The following is a 14,192-nucleotide window of genomic DNA, read 5'->3' on the forward strand; positions in this document are numbered from 1 at the left end:
ATAATAATTTTTGAAGGATCAAGGAGCTGCAAACGACAGAGAAAAAACAACGTAACAGTGTAAAATAGACTGTGGTCGTGGGTTGTAAAATACCCACTTTCGAATGGGGACAAACCAAAACTTGGGATTGATAGGGAATGGCCTAGAAGTATTTATGAAGCTAGTGGAACTGAGAATCGATCGTGGGTGGCGGAGGAAGTGAAAAACGGTAAAAACAAAGATGAGCTGGTGGGAGCTGCTCCGGCAACATATCGGAGCTAGAAATAGGTGGTTTAGGATGACAAGAGGTAGGTGATGATGTGGTGAAGAGGTGGTGGCCGGAGGTGAAACGACGGCGGTGAAATGGCACAAAAACTGTGCGGCTTGGAGGAGCTCGTGGCGGCTAACGGTGGCTCAGATGGAGGTGAAACTTGGTGGAGAGGTACGCCGGCGAAGGGGAAGATTTCTGGGTGGGTGGTGTTGACCACGTCGTTGGCGAGCGGCGGTTCTGGGAGTGAAAACGGATGGAAATGGAGGAGAGAGAGAGAGTTTCGCGCACGGGAGGAAACCAGGAGAGAAAAAGAAGGAAAAAAGAAAGAAAAAGAGAAGAAAAGGAAAAGAGGAAAAAGAAAAAGAGAAAAAGAAAAGATGAGGAAAAGAAATGAGGTCCAATCCTTACTTGGAGTCCAGAAACTGATCCGACGAAAACAACTTTAAAAGCTATAAAACGAATAAAATAATTTAAACACCACATCAAGCTAAAATATAATAAATAACTACTAAAAACTAACAACTTTTAAATCCAAAAACCAATTAAAATAATTTAAACAGCAATTTAAACTCAAAACGATAATTAATATTACGAAAGTTCTACAAAACAAATATCACAACTAAATAAATCCAATTAAAATGCAATAATTTAAAATAAAAAAAATAATATTTTAACTAAATTAAAATACTCCTTCAGTGAAAATACACGTAAAAACGGGGTATCATAGAGGGAGCAATAGGAAATGGTTGAAAATATATATATATATATTTTTTTTAAAGGAAGAGGGATGGTACTCATGATTTTATTGATTGCTTTTATTTTCTATGGAGGAATACCGTATAAAAAAGAAAGGTTGGGGGTTATAAAATCCCAAAACCAAACTCTAATGAGAAAATTGTATTAAACTAAACAATCATCTATAAAAAGTATTCAATTTAAACTAAGGAAAATTTAGACCATACAACATTATAAAACACAAAAACAAGTCATCTCATTCCAAATATGTACTTGTAATGTTTGAACCTCAAGACATATACATTCGAACATTGACCGTGTCTTTATTTGAACATACTCGTATTTGTGTTTGAATGCTAGATTTAATAATGTCCAAGTATCAATTAACTCATTCGCATTTGAACATAAATAAAAATAGCGCTGGGAGATTTGTTCTTGCTTGTTTGATCTGTAAACTACGAACATCATGATTTACGTTTGAACGTAAAAATTTAAAACATTTGAATTGGGGCTATATATATATATATATTTGTACATATGGTGTTATATTCAAATGTTCTTTGGTGACCAAAACCGATAATAACACAAAACTTCTTGACTCGGCTACCTTGAACGTTTAAAGAAATGTCAGGTCACAAAATGTCATAAAAAACATATTTGTGACTGTTGATGAATGAATCGATCTTGAAGTAAATCATGAGGATACAAAAGTAAATGATTTGCTCAAATGATTCAATCGGTATTGATCCAAGTAAAGCATTTGAATAAAGAAGCAAATTATTTGTTTAAATGCATTGATTGATTCTTTGGTATAACTTCTTGATGATATATATTTCAATGAAATTTCTTCATACGAATGCAGAATTTGGTTGATTAATACTCTGCTCATAAAAGAATATAGGATTTCGTGTAAAAGAGAATAAGTGGAGAAACACAGTTGGATATAAGAGGACGTACACCTTTTTTTTTGAACGGAAGTTCATACCGGCCAATTCCATTTAACTCTTCTAACCTCTATGAAAAAATGTCCTTGAAGGGAATTAAATACTCAAGCCACAAAAAAAAAAAAAAAAAAAAAAGAGAGATTACAATCTCGCAAACTGATGTAGATTAAGGTGATGTGATTCGTTAGATTATAAAATTACTTTTATTATAAATTATATTTAACAGATTACATGAAGCCTCGTTAATTTGTGTGATTACTTTTGTATAATTGCTTTGTGATTGTTGCACCCCTCTTTTTTTCTTTTTTTTTTTTTGATAAAAGGGGTGGGGGGTTTTTGAACCCAAATTTTTTATTTGGAGAACTAAGTCATATGTGCTCTTGGCAAAGCACTCCTCATCCTTGAAAACTAATAACAAGTATATATTAAGCTCTCCATCCCTTCGTTTGATAGTATTAGTCACCAATAAGAACCTATAAGCCTAATTAACCATCCTCCCTCTCGCTCTCTCTCTCTTAACCTTTGATGTTTTATTTTTGTCTCCTTCTAGAAGTATGTGCTGTACAAGACCATCCAACACTTTCAAGAAGACTGCATTACAGAACAAGCAACGGCTTGAGCCCAATGCCTCAACTTGGTCTTAACCTGTTGAGGATCATCCCCTGCAAGCCATGAGAAAAAGAAACCCTTGAAGAACAAAAAGCAGAAGAAGCAAAATTGGGGAAAAATTAAGCTCAGTCAATCGGATTACTTGTAGTTTTATATACATAATGAGATGCCTTTTTAGATTTTAGCTAAAAGAGGGCATAGCTAGCCGAATTTGGTAAATAATGTATTCATTGATTAAAAAAAATTCTGTAAAATGATTCATTTAGTGCCAATAAGTATATAGACTTCACCTGGACTGCAGATCTTCCATGAATCCGAGTCACTCCTTGGACTGTCGGAAGTCGACGATCTGCTAGCCACCGGTGATGATGGTTCACGGCTCCGTGGCGTTGAGACTGAACTCATTGACAGTTGTCGATTCACCGCAAAGTAGAGGTCGAGGGCGGGCAAAGTATTGCATAGTTTCTGACCATCTTCCTCGTTGAACCCAAACCCAAGCTCTATGCATCCTTTGAGCTCGTGCAAGTCCTCATCAGTGAGGTCATCATAATCATTAATACCATTCTTTTTTCGCTCTTGACTAAGAAACTGGCGACGACGTCTCTCCCATTCTTTGTCGCGCGAGGTTTCGCACATGGAAAGTTGCTTCGACAAGCGCTTGTGGCTCTTCCAAGGCGACGGCGTCAATGGCATGCACCGGCGCTCCCCCTCTTCTGACTCGCACAATGATGGGGACGATGAGGACGATGACATTCTTCGTAACCGTTGCTCAGGCTGCATGTTTCTTCTAATTCTTTTGTCGTACGTAATTAGGTTTAGTGTTGGGTGATGCGCGCTGCTGGTTATTTTTTTGGTAGGCTATTGCAACGTACGACTAGATCAGGATCGAGCCGCCCAGCGCGCTAGCCCGATCACTGTGTGTGAGGGGCGTGTTTCAATTGCGGATGGGTTGGGTGCCTCGCCCAAAAGTTACAAATATTAACGTACGTTCAATTCAGATGAAATTGCTTATGCATTGGACGTACGTGACCAACCCAGCCGGCAGCTAGGAGGTGGAGAAGGAGACTTGAATGGGATTTGGATAGGAGCGGCTGTCACGCCCATGGTTTCTAGCTCTTAATTTTATATCATTCATTTTAAACTGTTTGCAGCGATGCTTACATTAATTTTAGGGGTGACAGTTAATTTTTTTAGGGGATTTGTTCTGTTTGTTTGTAAGGTTTAGCTACAATCCAGTGAGACGTTTCTAACAAGAGTAATGCTAGCCGTGTACCGGTTTTCGTTGGCTAGTTCATTCCACTAAATTATAAAATAAAGTTAGTTATTAGATAATACTAAGCTACGAATGGAGTGCTACTATCACATATTTATGAGATGTCATATCATAAAAAACTGATGTTTATATACGTTAGAATTTTAATGACACAACATCCCGTAATATGACATGATGAATATATATATACCCACATATATACTGGCTAATAATCACTTATACAAGATACATGGTTACAAAGTGGAGACAACAACATATATAAATGCCATATGTCTCATTTCTTGTATGGTTTGCCTTGCCAAACATTAACCCGCAACGGTCACGTATCCAGCTTGGATACGATATTGTTAGCTAAGTTCTATGTATGTAGTTACATGCATGTTGCATGAACCTTTTTTTGTCTAAATAAAGAACATTTTTGTTGTCCCAAAAAAGAAATGTTCTTTTTGTTGTCTGCCTAGCTAGAGTCCGGGCGATTTGATCAGTAGCATTAACATTATGATCGGATCGTAGCATGCATGATGAGTTGCCACCTTTAATATTTGTTGGTGCTGAAATGAAGTTATAGCTAGATATCTTGTTTAAGAGAGAGTTCATGAATTCCATGTGCATAACCCATTTAGCTTAATTCCTCGTGCCAAGCAGCATACTATCGTGCATGGTGTTAATGCTTAGCTAGGTCATGTACTAGATTTTCCCCTTTCATCTATCCTTCTTAAATGGTATTCATGAATTGGTATGTCTTCCCTCTTCCCTTTATATGCAAAGCGGAGCTGAATTTATGGATTCCAATCTCCATATATGTGCGCCGGCGCCCTCTGTTTATAGCAGTACTAAAGGGAGATGAAGAAGAGATTATGGATCTAATCGTCATGGATGCCGCATATCATCATGTATTGCAAAAATTAGAATTAAACATGTATATTATAATTTTCAAATATGTTACAATATTGAGATTACATGAAATGCCACATGGTAAATTAAAAAATAATAATAAAAAAAAATATGGCCTGTTTATCTTTAATTTGTATCAATGCTAATACTGTTAATTGCCAAAACGGCTTAAACTTTATGGAAAAAATAGAAGGATTTTTCATACAAAAACCCATGAGGTTACAATAATGGCCAACAAGAAAAAAAGCTTCTAAAAACTCCAGTGTTTATGACAATCGCAAGTGATATCAGTATTTTGATCTTTAGTTGGAATTCTGGGAAGTTAAGTACCTCGTTAAAAAAAATCTTTGGTGGTATTTTCTAATCGTTTTAATAGCTTTTATTTTTTCTAAAAAATTGCCGGAGTTTTTAAAATGCCGAGGTTTTTTTGTAGTGGGGAAAAAATGAAATTTGCAGGATGCCATGTACGTTAAACTTAATTAAAGAGCCCTTAAAACTCCATAATTAGTACTGCCAATTGTGCACAATTGACTCTTTCTAAGGTTCAGTATCAGAGCAAAACAGCTGTAAGAAAATGCAAAATGTCCGTCCATCAAGGCTACATGCAATAACTGAACAATTAATTAATTGGATTACACGTTAATACAGTACCTTCAACATGATTATTTCCAATTTAGCTCTCTCCTACGTACATCTAGCTCTTCGATCGGACTAATTTCCATCGCCAGTATTACTGATCTCTCCATGTTTTTCAATGGTCTAATTAATTTTATGTTTTGGCCGGGGAAAGAATGTTGTATATTCAACATAAAGTAATAATCGGAGGATGCTGTTCAAATGTAAACTTGAGAAGATTGGAGAAGCTTGGAGAAGCCACCAAAGTGGCCGGTAGTTGTAATTAACATTCAACCAAACTGGTGACAGTCATTATTGACCATGTTATGAGGTCATTGCTTATGCAATGGACGTTCGGATTGTATCTAGAAATAGAGCTCAATGTAATGAACAAAACATGGTGTGGAGAATAAGAGAATAAGAAAGTTTTAAGAGTTGTCTAAAATTTCTTTGAGAAATTGTTCTAAATGTTTTGCTCTTATTTCCGGGGTATAATCATTCTCTGATATTCACAACCAGTGATTTCAACCACTCTACGCCACCCAACCGATATAACGTCATTGTATCAATTTTAATAAAATATTTTCTCCTTATTTTTCATTCCTTGATTTCTTTCTTTTGCCAGAAAATTTTGCATTTAAAGATTTGGATAAGAAAACATGCCTGCCATGCACGTGTTTTCTCCTCTCTTCGCCAAAAAACTTTGCATTTAAATATTAATTTGTAACCGTAAAAAGAAAACATGTAGAATTATCACAAAAAGGCCATCTGCGGACCATGTTATAAGGAGAGAAATGCTAAACATAGACTGATTTACTTGTAATAGAAATTGAAACTTCGCCAACAACCGATTATCTAAGATTCTAACCTGTACCTACAAATACGAATCACACTCCCTATCAATGGTTTTCAACTGCCTCTGATCATTGTTTCGGCCAACTCCTAAAATGGAAAACATGACAAATGAGTAAAAGCATGCCTTCCAGAATACAAAAAAACAAAACATTTCGTCGTCCCTTCTTCTTGTCTGGTTTGGTCCCTATAATCTAGGTAATAAGTTTGTAGGTGCTCGAGGCTCCAGGGCTGATTAGAGATGGGTTTAGTCTAATCCCACCTTACGTAGGACAAAGAAGAGTCGACAAGTGCCCGGTATTTGTTTCGGGCGTACAGGAAAGCTTCTTCTCTTCTTTCTAGATCAGCCAGCCTCCCCGGTTTTCCTGTATGCCAAATGCGCGCACTCTGATCCTTCATTATTTCTTCGTAGCCATGAACCCCATTACCCATATTTCTCTATTAATCTTTGGGATATCCTTCATCTTGAATGCCCTCAATGCATGGAGCGACGATTTACAGCCATTGGTTCTGAGCACTGGCTCGGTTAATGGAGGCATAGACATATACGGGCGGAAATGGGTACCAGATGGAAAGTACCTTGATGCAAAAGAATCCATTCCTACTAAATCCACATACCAAGACCCATCACTTGTCTCTGATATTCCGTACATGACAGGCAGAATTTTCACATCCGAGGCCTCGTATAAGTTCCCAGTAAAATCTGATAAGCGTTATTGGCTTAGGCTCCATTTTTATCCTTCCGGCGCCGATACCAACTTTAATCCGGCAGACTCCTATTTCTCAGTGGATGCAAATGGTCTCACACTTTTGAAGAATTTCAGTGCCTCAATTACGTGTGAAGCCCTTTCACAAGCTTACCTTGTTAGAGAATATTCCCTGGCGCCATTGAATTCGGAGACTTTGACAGTCGTCTTTAAGCCTTCTGATAAGCATGCTGGGGCTTTTGCTTTTGTCAATGGCATCGAGGTGATTCGAATGCCAGACTTGTTTGACTCAGCAATAATGGTGGGGTCCTCCGACCAGTTGGACATCAAGAGCTTGACATCACAGACAATGTATAGGTTGAATGTTGGTGGGCATTATATTCCTCCAACCAACGACTCTGCTCTCACTCGTGCTTGGTATGACGACTTGCCTTATGTAACGGGTGCTTCATTGGGAACCACCCATTATGCTAGCAAAAATGTTAAGATCCAGTACCAAGATATGCCTGAATATGTGGCTCCTGCTGAGGTTTACAGTTCATCAAGATCAATGGGCGTAAGTAAGAGTATCACTCAGGCTTTCAACCTAACGTGGGAGTTCCAGGTTGATTCAAATTTCACATATCTTTTGAGGCTACATTTTTGTGACTATCAATACAGCAAACCCAATCAGTTGGTGTTCTCTGTCTTCATCAACAATCAAACAGCAGAGCCCACAGCAGATGTGATTGGATGGACTGGGGGAAAAGCAGTGCCAACCTACAAAGATTACGTGACATATGTCAAAGATGGGTCGGGAGATCAAAAGCTTTTGCTGGCAATGCACCCCTCAGACGCTACAAAGCCAGAGTTCTTAGATGCATTACTTAATGGCGTGGAGATATTCAAGTTAAGTGACACGGCTGGAAACTTGGCAGGCTCCAACCCTCAGCCTTCACCTATGCTTATCAAGGCTGAGGAGGAGGCAAAGTCTTTTGAGAAACCAAAAGATAGCAATGTTAAGGTGATTAGCGGAGCTGCCGGAGGAGCTACAGCCTTTGGCATAGTGGCTGCAATTTGTATCGCTTTCAACCAACGAAGGAAGCGAGTCCCCGGAACAGAATCACAAACTTCTAGCTGGCTACCAATCTACGGAAACTCTCACACGACCGGCACCAAATCAAGCATCTCGGGGAAGAGTACGGCTAGCAGTCACCTTTCTGCAGCAGCTCAAAGCCTATGCCGAGACTTCTCATTGATAGAGATAAAACAAGCTACCAAGAGCTTTGATGAGTCTAATGTAATTGGGGTTGGAGGCTTTGGAAAGGTTTACAAGGGAGCTATTGATAAAGGGACCAAAGTGGCAATCAAAAGGTCAAACCCATCATCTGAACAAGGAGTTAATGAGTTCGTGACAGAAATTGAGATGCTTTCTAAGCTGAGACATAAGCATTTAGTATCTCTGATTGGGTTCTGTGAGGAAGATAATGAGATGTGTTTGGTTTATGACTACATGGCACGTGGGACTCTGAGGGAGCATATCCTCAAGACCAAACAACCTCTCTCATGGAAACAAAGGTTGGAGATTTGCATTGGAGCTGCAAGAGGACTTCACTACCTTCACACAGGTGCACGATACACCATCATTCATAGAGATGTCAAAACAACTAACATTCTTTTGGATGAGAATTGGGTTGCCAAGGTTTCAGACTTTGGGCTCTCCAAAACAGGTCCAAATATGAACAATGGCCATGTTAGTACTGTCGTAAAGGGTAGCTTTGGTTATCTGGATCCTGAATATTTCAGGAGGCAACAGTTGACAGAGAAATCCGATATCTACTCATTTGGGGTTGTCCTTTTTGAGGTCTTGTGTGCGAGACCTGCTCTCAATCCTAGTCTTCCAAGGGAACAAGTTAGTCTTGCAGATTGGGCTTTACACTGCAAACGAAAAGGAACTCTCGAGGATATTATCGATCCTCATATAAAGCAAAAGATCAATCCAGAATGCTTGAAGAAGTTTGCGGATACCGCTGAAAAGTGTTTGGCAGATGCTGGATTCGAACGCCCCTCCATGGGTGATGTGTTGTGGAACCTCGAGTTTTCTCTCCAATTGCAGGAAAACAAGGAGGGTTCAAACCATTCTTCGGAAAACGACACTTCTGATGAAAGCCTAAGAAATCGTAACTTTGGCAATGCATTATAGTAATCTAGGGATTGGAAGTGAGCATGGATCAGTAAGTGACGAATCCACGGAAACCAAGGCAATCTTGTCACAGATTGTCAACCCCAAAGGGCGATGAGATGAGACGGATATTCTTGATCATTAATGTTGCGCCACCAAGAAGAAGGGCTTAAATGAAAACAGGACTCGTGGAGTCCAAGCAGATGAAGCCAGCTTTTGGCCTACTTTAGATGGTTATGATTTTGTGCTGTGTACTATGTGCATGTTGGCTTTGTTTAATGTGTTGCCTTCCGGTATTAAACGCTGGATAGAGGTACGAATGCCTATAGCAACTTAGAACTCTACACGAGTACGGTCAAAGTCCGCCCCGGCATATGACTTTGTAAGCATGCACCATTCTCATGTGATCGTGTGCATGTCCATTCTTTCAGTTAAAAAACGATAACAATTTTTTTTAGGGAAAAATATAGTTATAAGGACGATTGTGTATTAATCTGTGTACTGATATGATGTGATTGGTCAAAAAGTAAATTTTATTAAAAATAGTATTAATTTAAATTTTAAGTATGAATGAATCAGTATTAATATACAAATTAGTACGTGACTGTACTTATATATAGCAAAACTCTTTTCTTAGTTTCTTTCAGTTTTCACACCTGCTTGGTGGAGGCAATAAGTACTACACAAAAAAGTGTTGTACGCAATGTTTCAAAAAGGTGATATTCCGGTTTTAAGTTAAACCGTTCTGGAATAAAATATTTCCGTATGGGTGCATTTTTATATAACTTTTTCGAATTAACTATATATTATACATAAATATTTAAATTTTATAAATATGACTATAATTTAAAAGTTATGTAGCTTTTAAATTTATTAGTACATACTTTATAAACAAATCTAACAAATTGTAATATATATATATTTATATATACATACTTTGTAACATATAAATATATATTTATATTTATATATATAAACATATATTTATGTTTTTGTATATATAAAAATATTTATGTTTATATATATATATAAGCGGGGGTGGTGCGGGATAGGTCGGGGTTGGTTCCTCTCCGCTCCCCCATCTCCCGCCCTTGCTGGGGGGTATATGCAGGGCGGGGTTGCCCATCCAGCCCTGCAGAGGTGGAGCAAACAGGGGTGAGGTACAGGGCCCGGTTGCCCACCCTAATATTTATATGTATATATAAACTAACAATTAATATAATAAATACATATATATATATAATATATGTAAGTGTATATCATTTATATGTGCATAAATGTGGAAGAATTGAATATTTATAAAGTGAATATACTTCGAAAAAATTACAAACTTGAGTTGAGACACAAAAAAATTATAAAAAAATAATAGAGAAATATTTAAAAATAATGATATTTAAAAAAATGAGGGAAAATATTTAAAGTTACCAAAAAATTAAAATTATATAAATACCTTTTATATTCTAGAATTAATTAAATACTATTTGGATTTAAAATTTACAAAAATGTCATCAAATTATAAAATTACAAAAACAATTTGAAACAAAATACTGTCCGGAATGGTTAGAATTTGATCGTAATAGCCGAAATAGACTGGAATGGGCCAGAATTTAGAGTGAAACGGAACAGTGAAGTATAATGTAAAAGAAAATTCCAACTGGAATGAAACGAAATTTAAAACTACGTTGTGCGTTCATCTTAAATTTTGTTACAGTGAATCACATTTGTTAAATGAGATATTTTAAGTGGTTTTCATTTATGTGGTTAATATATGATGCCATTTAAAATATATCACATCAACAAGTGTGACATGCTCTTTAGTCTAAAAATGTCAACATCATTCATAGTAGTTGGTATGTGATACATTTTAAAAATTTTTCATTTAAGTGGTAAGTTACATATGAAGTCATTAAAAATATCTGACCTTAACAATTGTGATCGTGTATGACAAAGGTTGTCATAAAAAAGTTGAATGGTTCCTATGTATATCCATTAACATGTATGCACCTCTGTCTCGTTGGCGTAGGTTTGTATTTGAACCATATATTGGGCATTTTTTAAAAATTGAGGTACATGCTTAGTAAAACCTTTTCATTCATACATACATGCACATGCACTTAGTTTTACATTCCTTATTGGCTAGTATTCATTGTCTATTTTGCCCATAGCCATGAGTTAGAAATCCATACGTGAAGATGGCATCAATAGGTGCACTACTAGTGTAGCTATCCTAACATTACAATATGCTCATATCTTAAGGTCCTATCAAACTCGACATAACGTAGGCTTTATATATTATGGCACCCCCGACTCCCACGTATAAAAACGCAGGAATTGTAATATCGGGATGATGACAACACGAGTCATACACCCCAATCAACCAGTGCTTAGTGTGTGAACATCTTATCTTGAAAGTGACCCAAATGTGGCTGAGGTGGCAGGCCCTAAACTGCCACCAACCCAGTTATGAAAATCTTATCCTGGAATTGTAGATGACTTGCCCGACCTCTAGCAATTCGTGGTTTGAGGGCTCAAATCAGGATGCATTTACCTAAGTTAATTTTCTTGTCTGAAACTTTAATTACTGATGCTAATTCGGCTAGTATTGTAAATAGGTTTGGTTGTTCTAAATTTGTGATTGTTCCTCCTCCGAAGAAGGAGGTTTATTATGTATGTGGAGGCCTGTACTAGATGTGGGACCGGTTCATGTTGGTTGTAATATTGTTACTATGTTAGTCTACTCTAGTCCTATTTATGTACATTGGCTTTCAATTTTATTTTACTGCCCTACCCAATGTCTAGATAAGCAGCCTTTTTGGAACTTAATCAACTCAATAGCAGATTCCTTCGCTGGTCCTTTACTAGCTATAGGTGATTTTAATGTTGTTCTTAACCAACAAGAAATGATAGGAGGGAAACCCTTTGGCTCTTCTTCTAATCCTTCTGGCCTTAAGCTCTTTATGAATCAGCAGGTTATTGGCTATCTAGGTTTTTCTGGGCCTAAATTCACATGGACCAATAGGAGATATGGTAATAGTCATATTAGAGAAAGAATTGATAGGGGAATTGCTAACTCTAGTTGGAATATTCTCTTCCCTAATGCTAGGATCAAACATATGCCTATCCACATATCTGATCATGCTCGTATTCTCCTTGAAACCTTGCCAAAAAAGCCAAAAAATCTTTTAAATTTGAAGAATTTTGGATGAGGGATCCTAATTGTTACACTATTATTAAGGAAAATTGGCAGACTTCATTCAGAGGATCTCCTTCATTCATTCTAGTCCAAAAACTGAATCTTGTTAGCAAAGCCCTCGATTTTTGGAATAAAGAAAGTTTTAGGCACATTCAGTCTTCCATCAAACTCATCAATTGTCAATTAGCAAAAATTCAATTCGAGGACCCATTCGATTCCAATCTCTCCATAGAGAAAATTTTGAAATTATGCCTCTATGAACAATTGAAAAGAGAAGAGATCATTCGGCGACAAAAATCAAGATTGCAGTGGTTAACCACCATGAACCCCAACACTAGTTCTTTCACATGACTGCTACCATGAGAAGATGAAAGAATGACATCTCTTTTATCAAAGATTCTTTGAATCAATGGATTAGTGATCCTAACTCGTCTAGGCCCACCATTCTTGAGAATCTTGAAAATATTTTCCCCCAAAAAATATCTCAATCTGAGAATCAAAAATTGTGTAAAATACCCTCTAAAATTGAAATCATGGATACTATCAAACAAACTCTTTCTTCTAAATCCCCTGGCCTGATGGCTTAACTGAGATTTTTTACAAGACTTATTGGGACATCATCAAAGATGATTTCATTGATGTCATCAATCATTTCTTTCTCACTAGGATCTTTTTGAAAGAGCTTAATCACACCCACATTGTTCTTATTCCCAAAACTGATTCCCCTAACACAGTCAATCAGTTATGGGTGCTACCCGCATATGAAGGTACGGGGGCACCCCTTCCCCACACCTTGCCCGGTGGGATGGAAATTTCATCCCACACCCTGCCCTCACTGCCCACCCCTAGTTTACATGAAAACTCAGTTTTCAATTTTTCAACACATGTACATGTATGCACCATGCAATGCAAATGATAAGACAAATAATCCAAACATAAATAACTCATTCTTCAAATCCATTCGACCTCCGACTCCTCGGACTCAGTTTGACACAACCAACCAAATCACAAATTATTGTTAAAGTAAAAATATATTTAAATCTTAAAGGAAGTTTGGAAAATACTTAAAGTGCTTTAAATATTAAAGAACATAGGATATATTAGCATTTGGAGCACATTTAAGGATGACTTGATCAGAATAGTACTTAAACAAATATGGGTCATCATAAAAGAAATACTTAACCTCTGTTCTGAATCTTTTTAAAACTAGAGCAGTCCAATGAGGGGGTGTTTTACTTGTCACCAGAAAATTCACAATGTCAACAAACCAAGGAATTGAGTCAATTGAAAGCATTTGCTCATCAGGGAAAGAATTAGATATAGGGAGAGATGGTTCAATTTCTATAAATGTAAGCCTAGAGAGGGTGGTCAGCAACTACATTCTCCCCTCCCTTTTTGTCTTTTATGGTGACATTGAACTCTTGGAGGAGTAATATCTATATGATCAACTTTGGTTTGGCATCCTTCTTGGTCAACAAATATTTCAGGGTTGCATGGTTAGGGAAAATCATCACAGGAGAACCAAGAATATAAGCTTGAAATTTATCTAAAGAAAAAACAATTGCAAACGATTCTTTCTTTGTGGTAGAATAGTTCTTTTGGGCCCCATTTAAGGTTTTGCTAGCATAATAAATGACATAAGGAGACTTATCTCTTCGTTGTCCAAGTAAAGCTCCTATGGTAAAGTTACTAGCATCACACATGATTTCAAAAGCGAGAGACCAGTCAGGGGGTTGCATGATAGGGGTTGTAGTGAGTAGGATTTTTAACTGATTAAATGCATCTTGGTGTTCAAAGGTCCATTTAAAATTAGTGTCATGCATGAGAAATTGGCATAAGGGTTTAGAAATAGAGCTAAAGTTCCTTATGAATCTCCTAAAAAATCTAGTATGCCCTAAGAATGACTGAATGTCTTTCATTGTCTTGGGACTAGGAAGCTTAGAAATTAGGTCAATTTTG

General features: G+C 37.1%; 1 protein-coding gene and 1 pseudogene across 1 annotated transcript; one reads left to right on the forward strand and one right to left on the reverse strand.

The window, feature by feature from the left end:
- Positions 1–2,354: 2,354 nt before the first annotated feature.
- Positions 2,355–3,619, reverse strand: LOC122317787. Its single transcript, XM_043134789.1, has 2 exons — positions 2,829–3,619; positions 2,355–2,591 (listed from the first exon to the last, which is right to left on the reverse strand). The coding sequence occupies exons 1-2, from the start codon at positions 3,316–3,318 to the stop codon at positions 2,512–2,514; spliced, it is 570 nt and encodes a 189-aa protein (XP_042990723.1). The 5' UTR covers positions 3,319–3,619; the 3' UTR covers positions 2,355–2,511.
- A 2,679-nt stretch (positions 3,620–6,298) lies between these two features.
- LOC122318330 lies at positions 6,299–9,533 on the forward strand (annotated as a pseudogene).
- Positions 9,534–14,192: the final 4,659 nt, after the last annotated feature.

Source organism: Carya illinoinensis, chromosome 8, assembly GCF_018687715.1.
Source record: "Carya illinoinensis cultivar Pawnee chromosome 8, C.illinoinensisPawnee_v1, whole genome shotgun sequence".
In the NCBI taxonomy this organism is placed as follows: Eukaryota; Viridiplantae; Streptophyta; class Magnoliopsida; order Fagales; family Juglandaceae; genus Carya; species Carya illinoinensis.

What these genes read in the sequence shown, in the direction of transcription:
- LOC122317787 (XM_043134789.1), bottom strand. Translation starts at nt 3,318, where the DNA reads ATGCAGCCTGAGCAACGGTTACGAAGAATGTCATCGTCCTCATCGTCC. An exon ending in ATGGAAGATCTGCAGTCCAG is followed by an intron (nt 2,592 to 2,828) that starts GTGAAGTCTATA and finishes CATGGCTTGCAG; the next exon opens with GGGATGATCCTCAACAGGTT.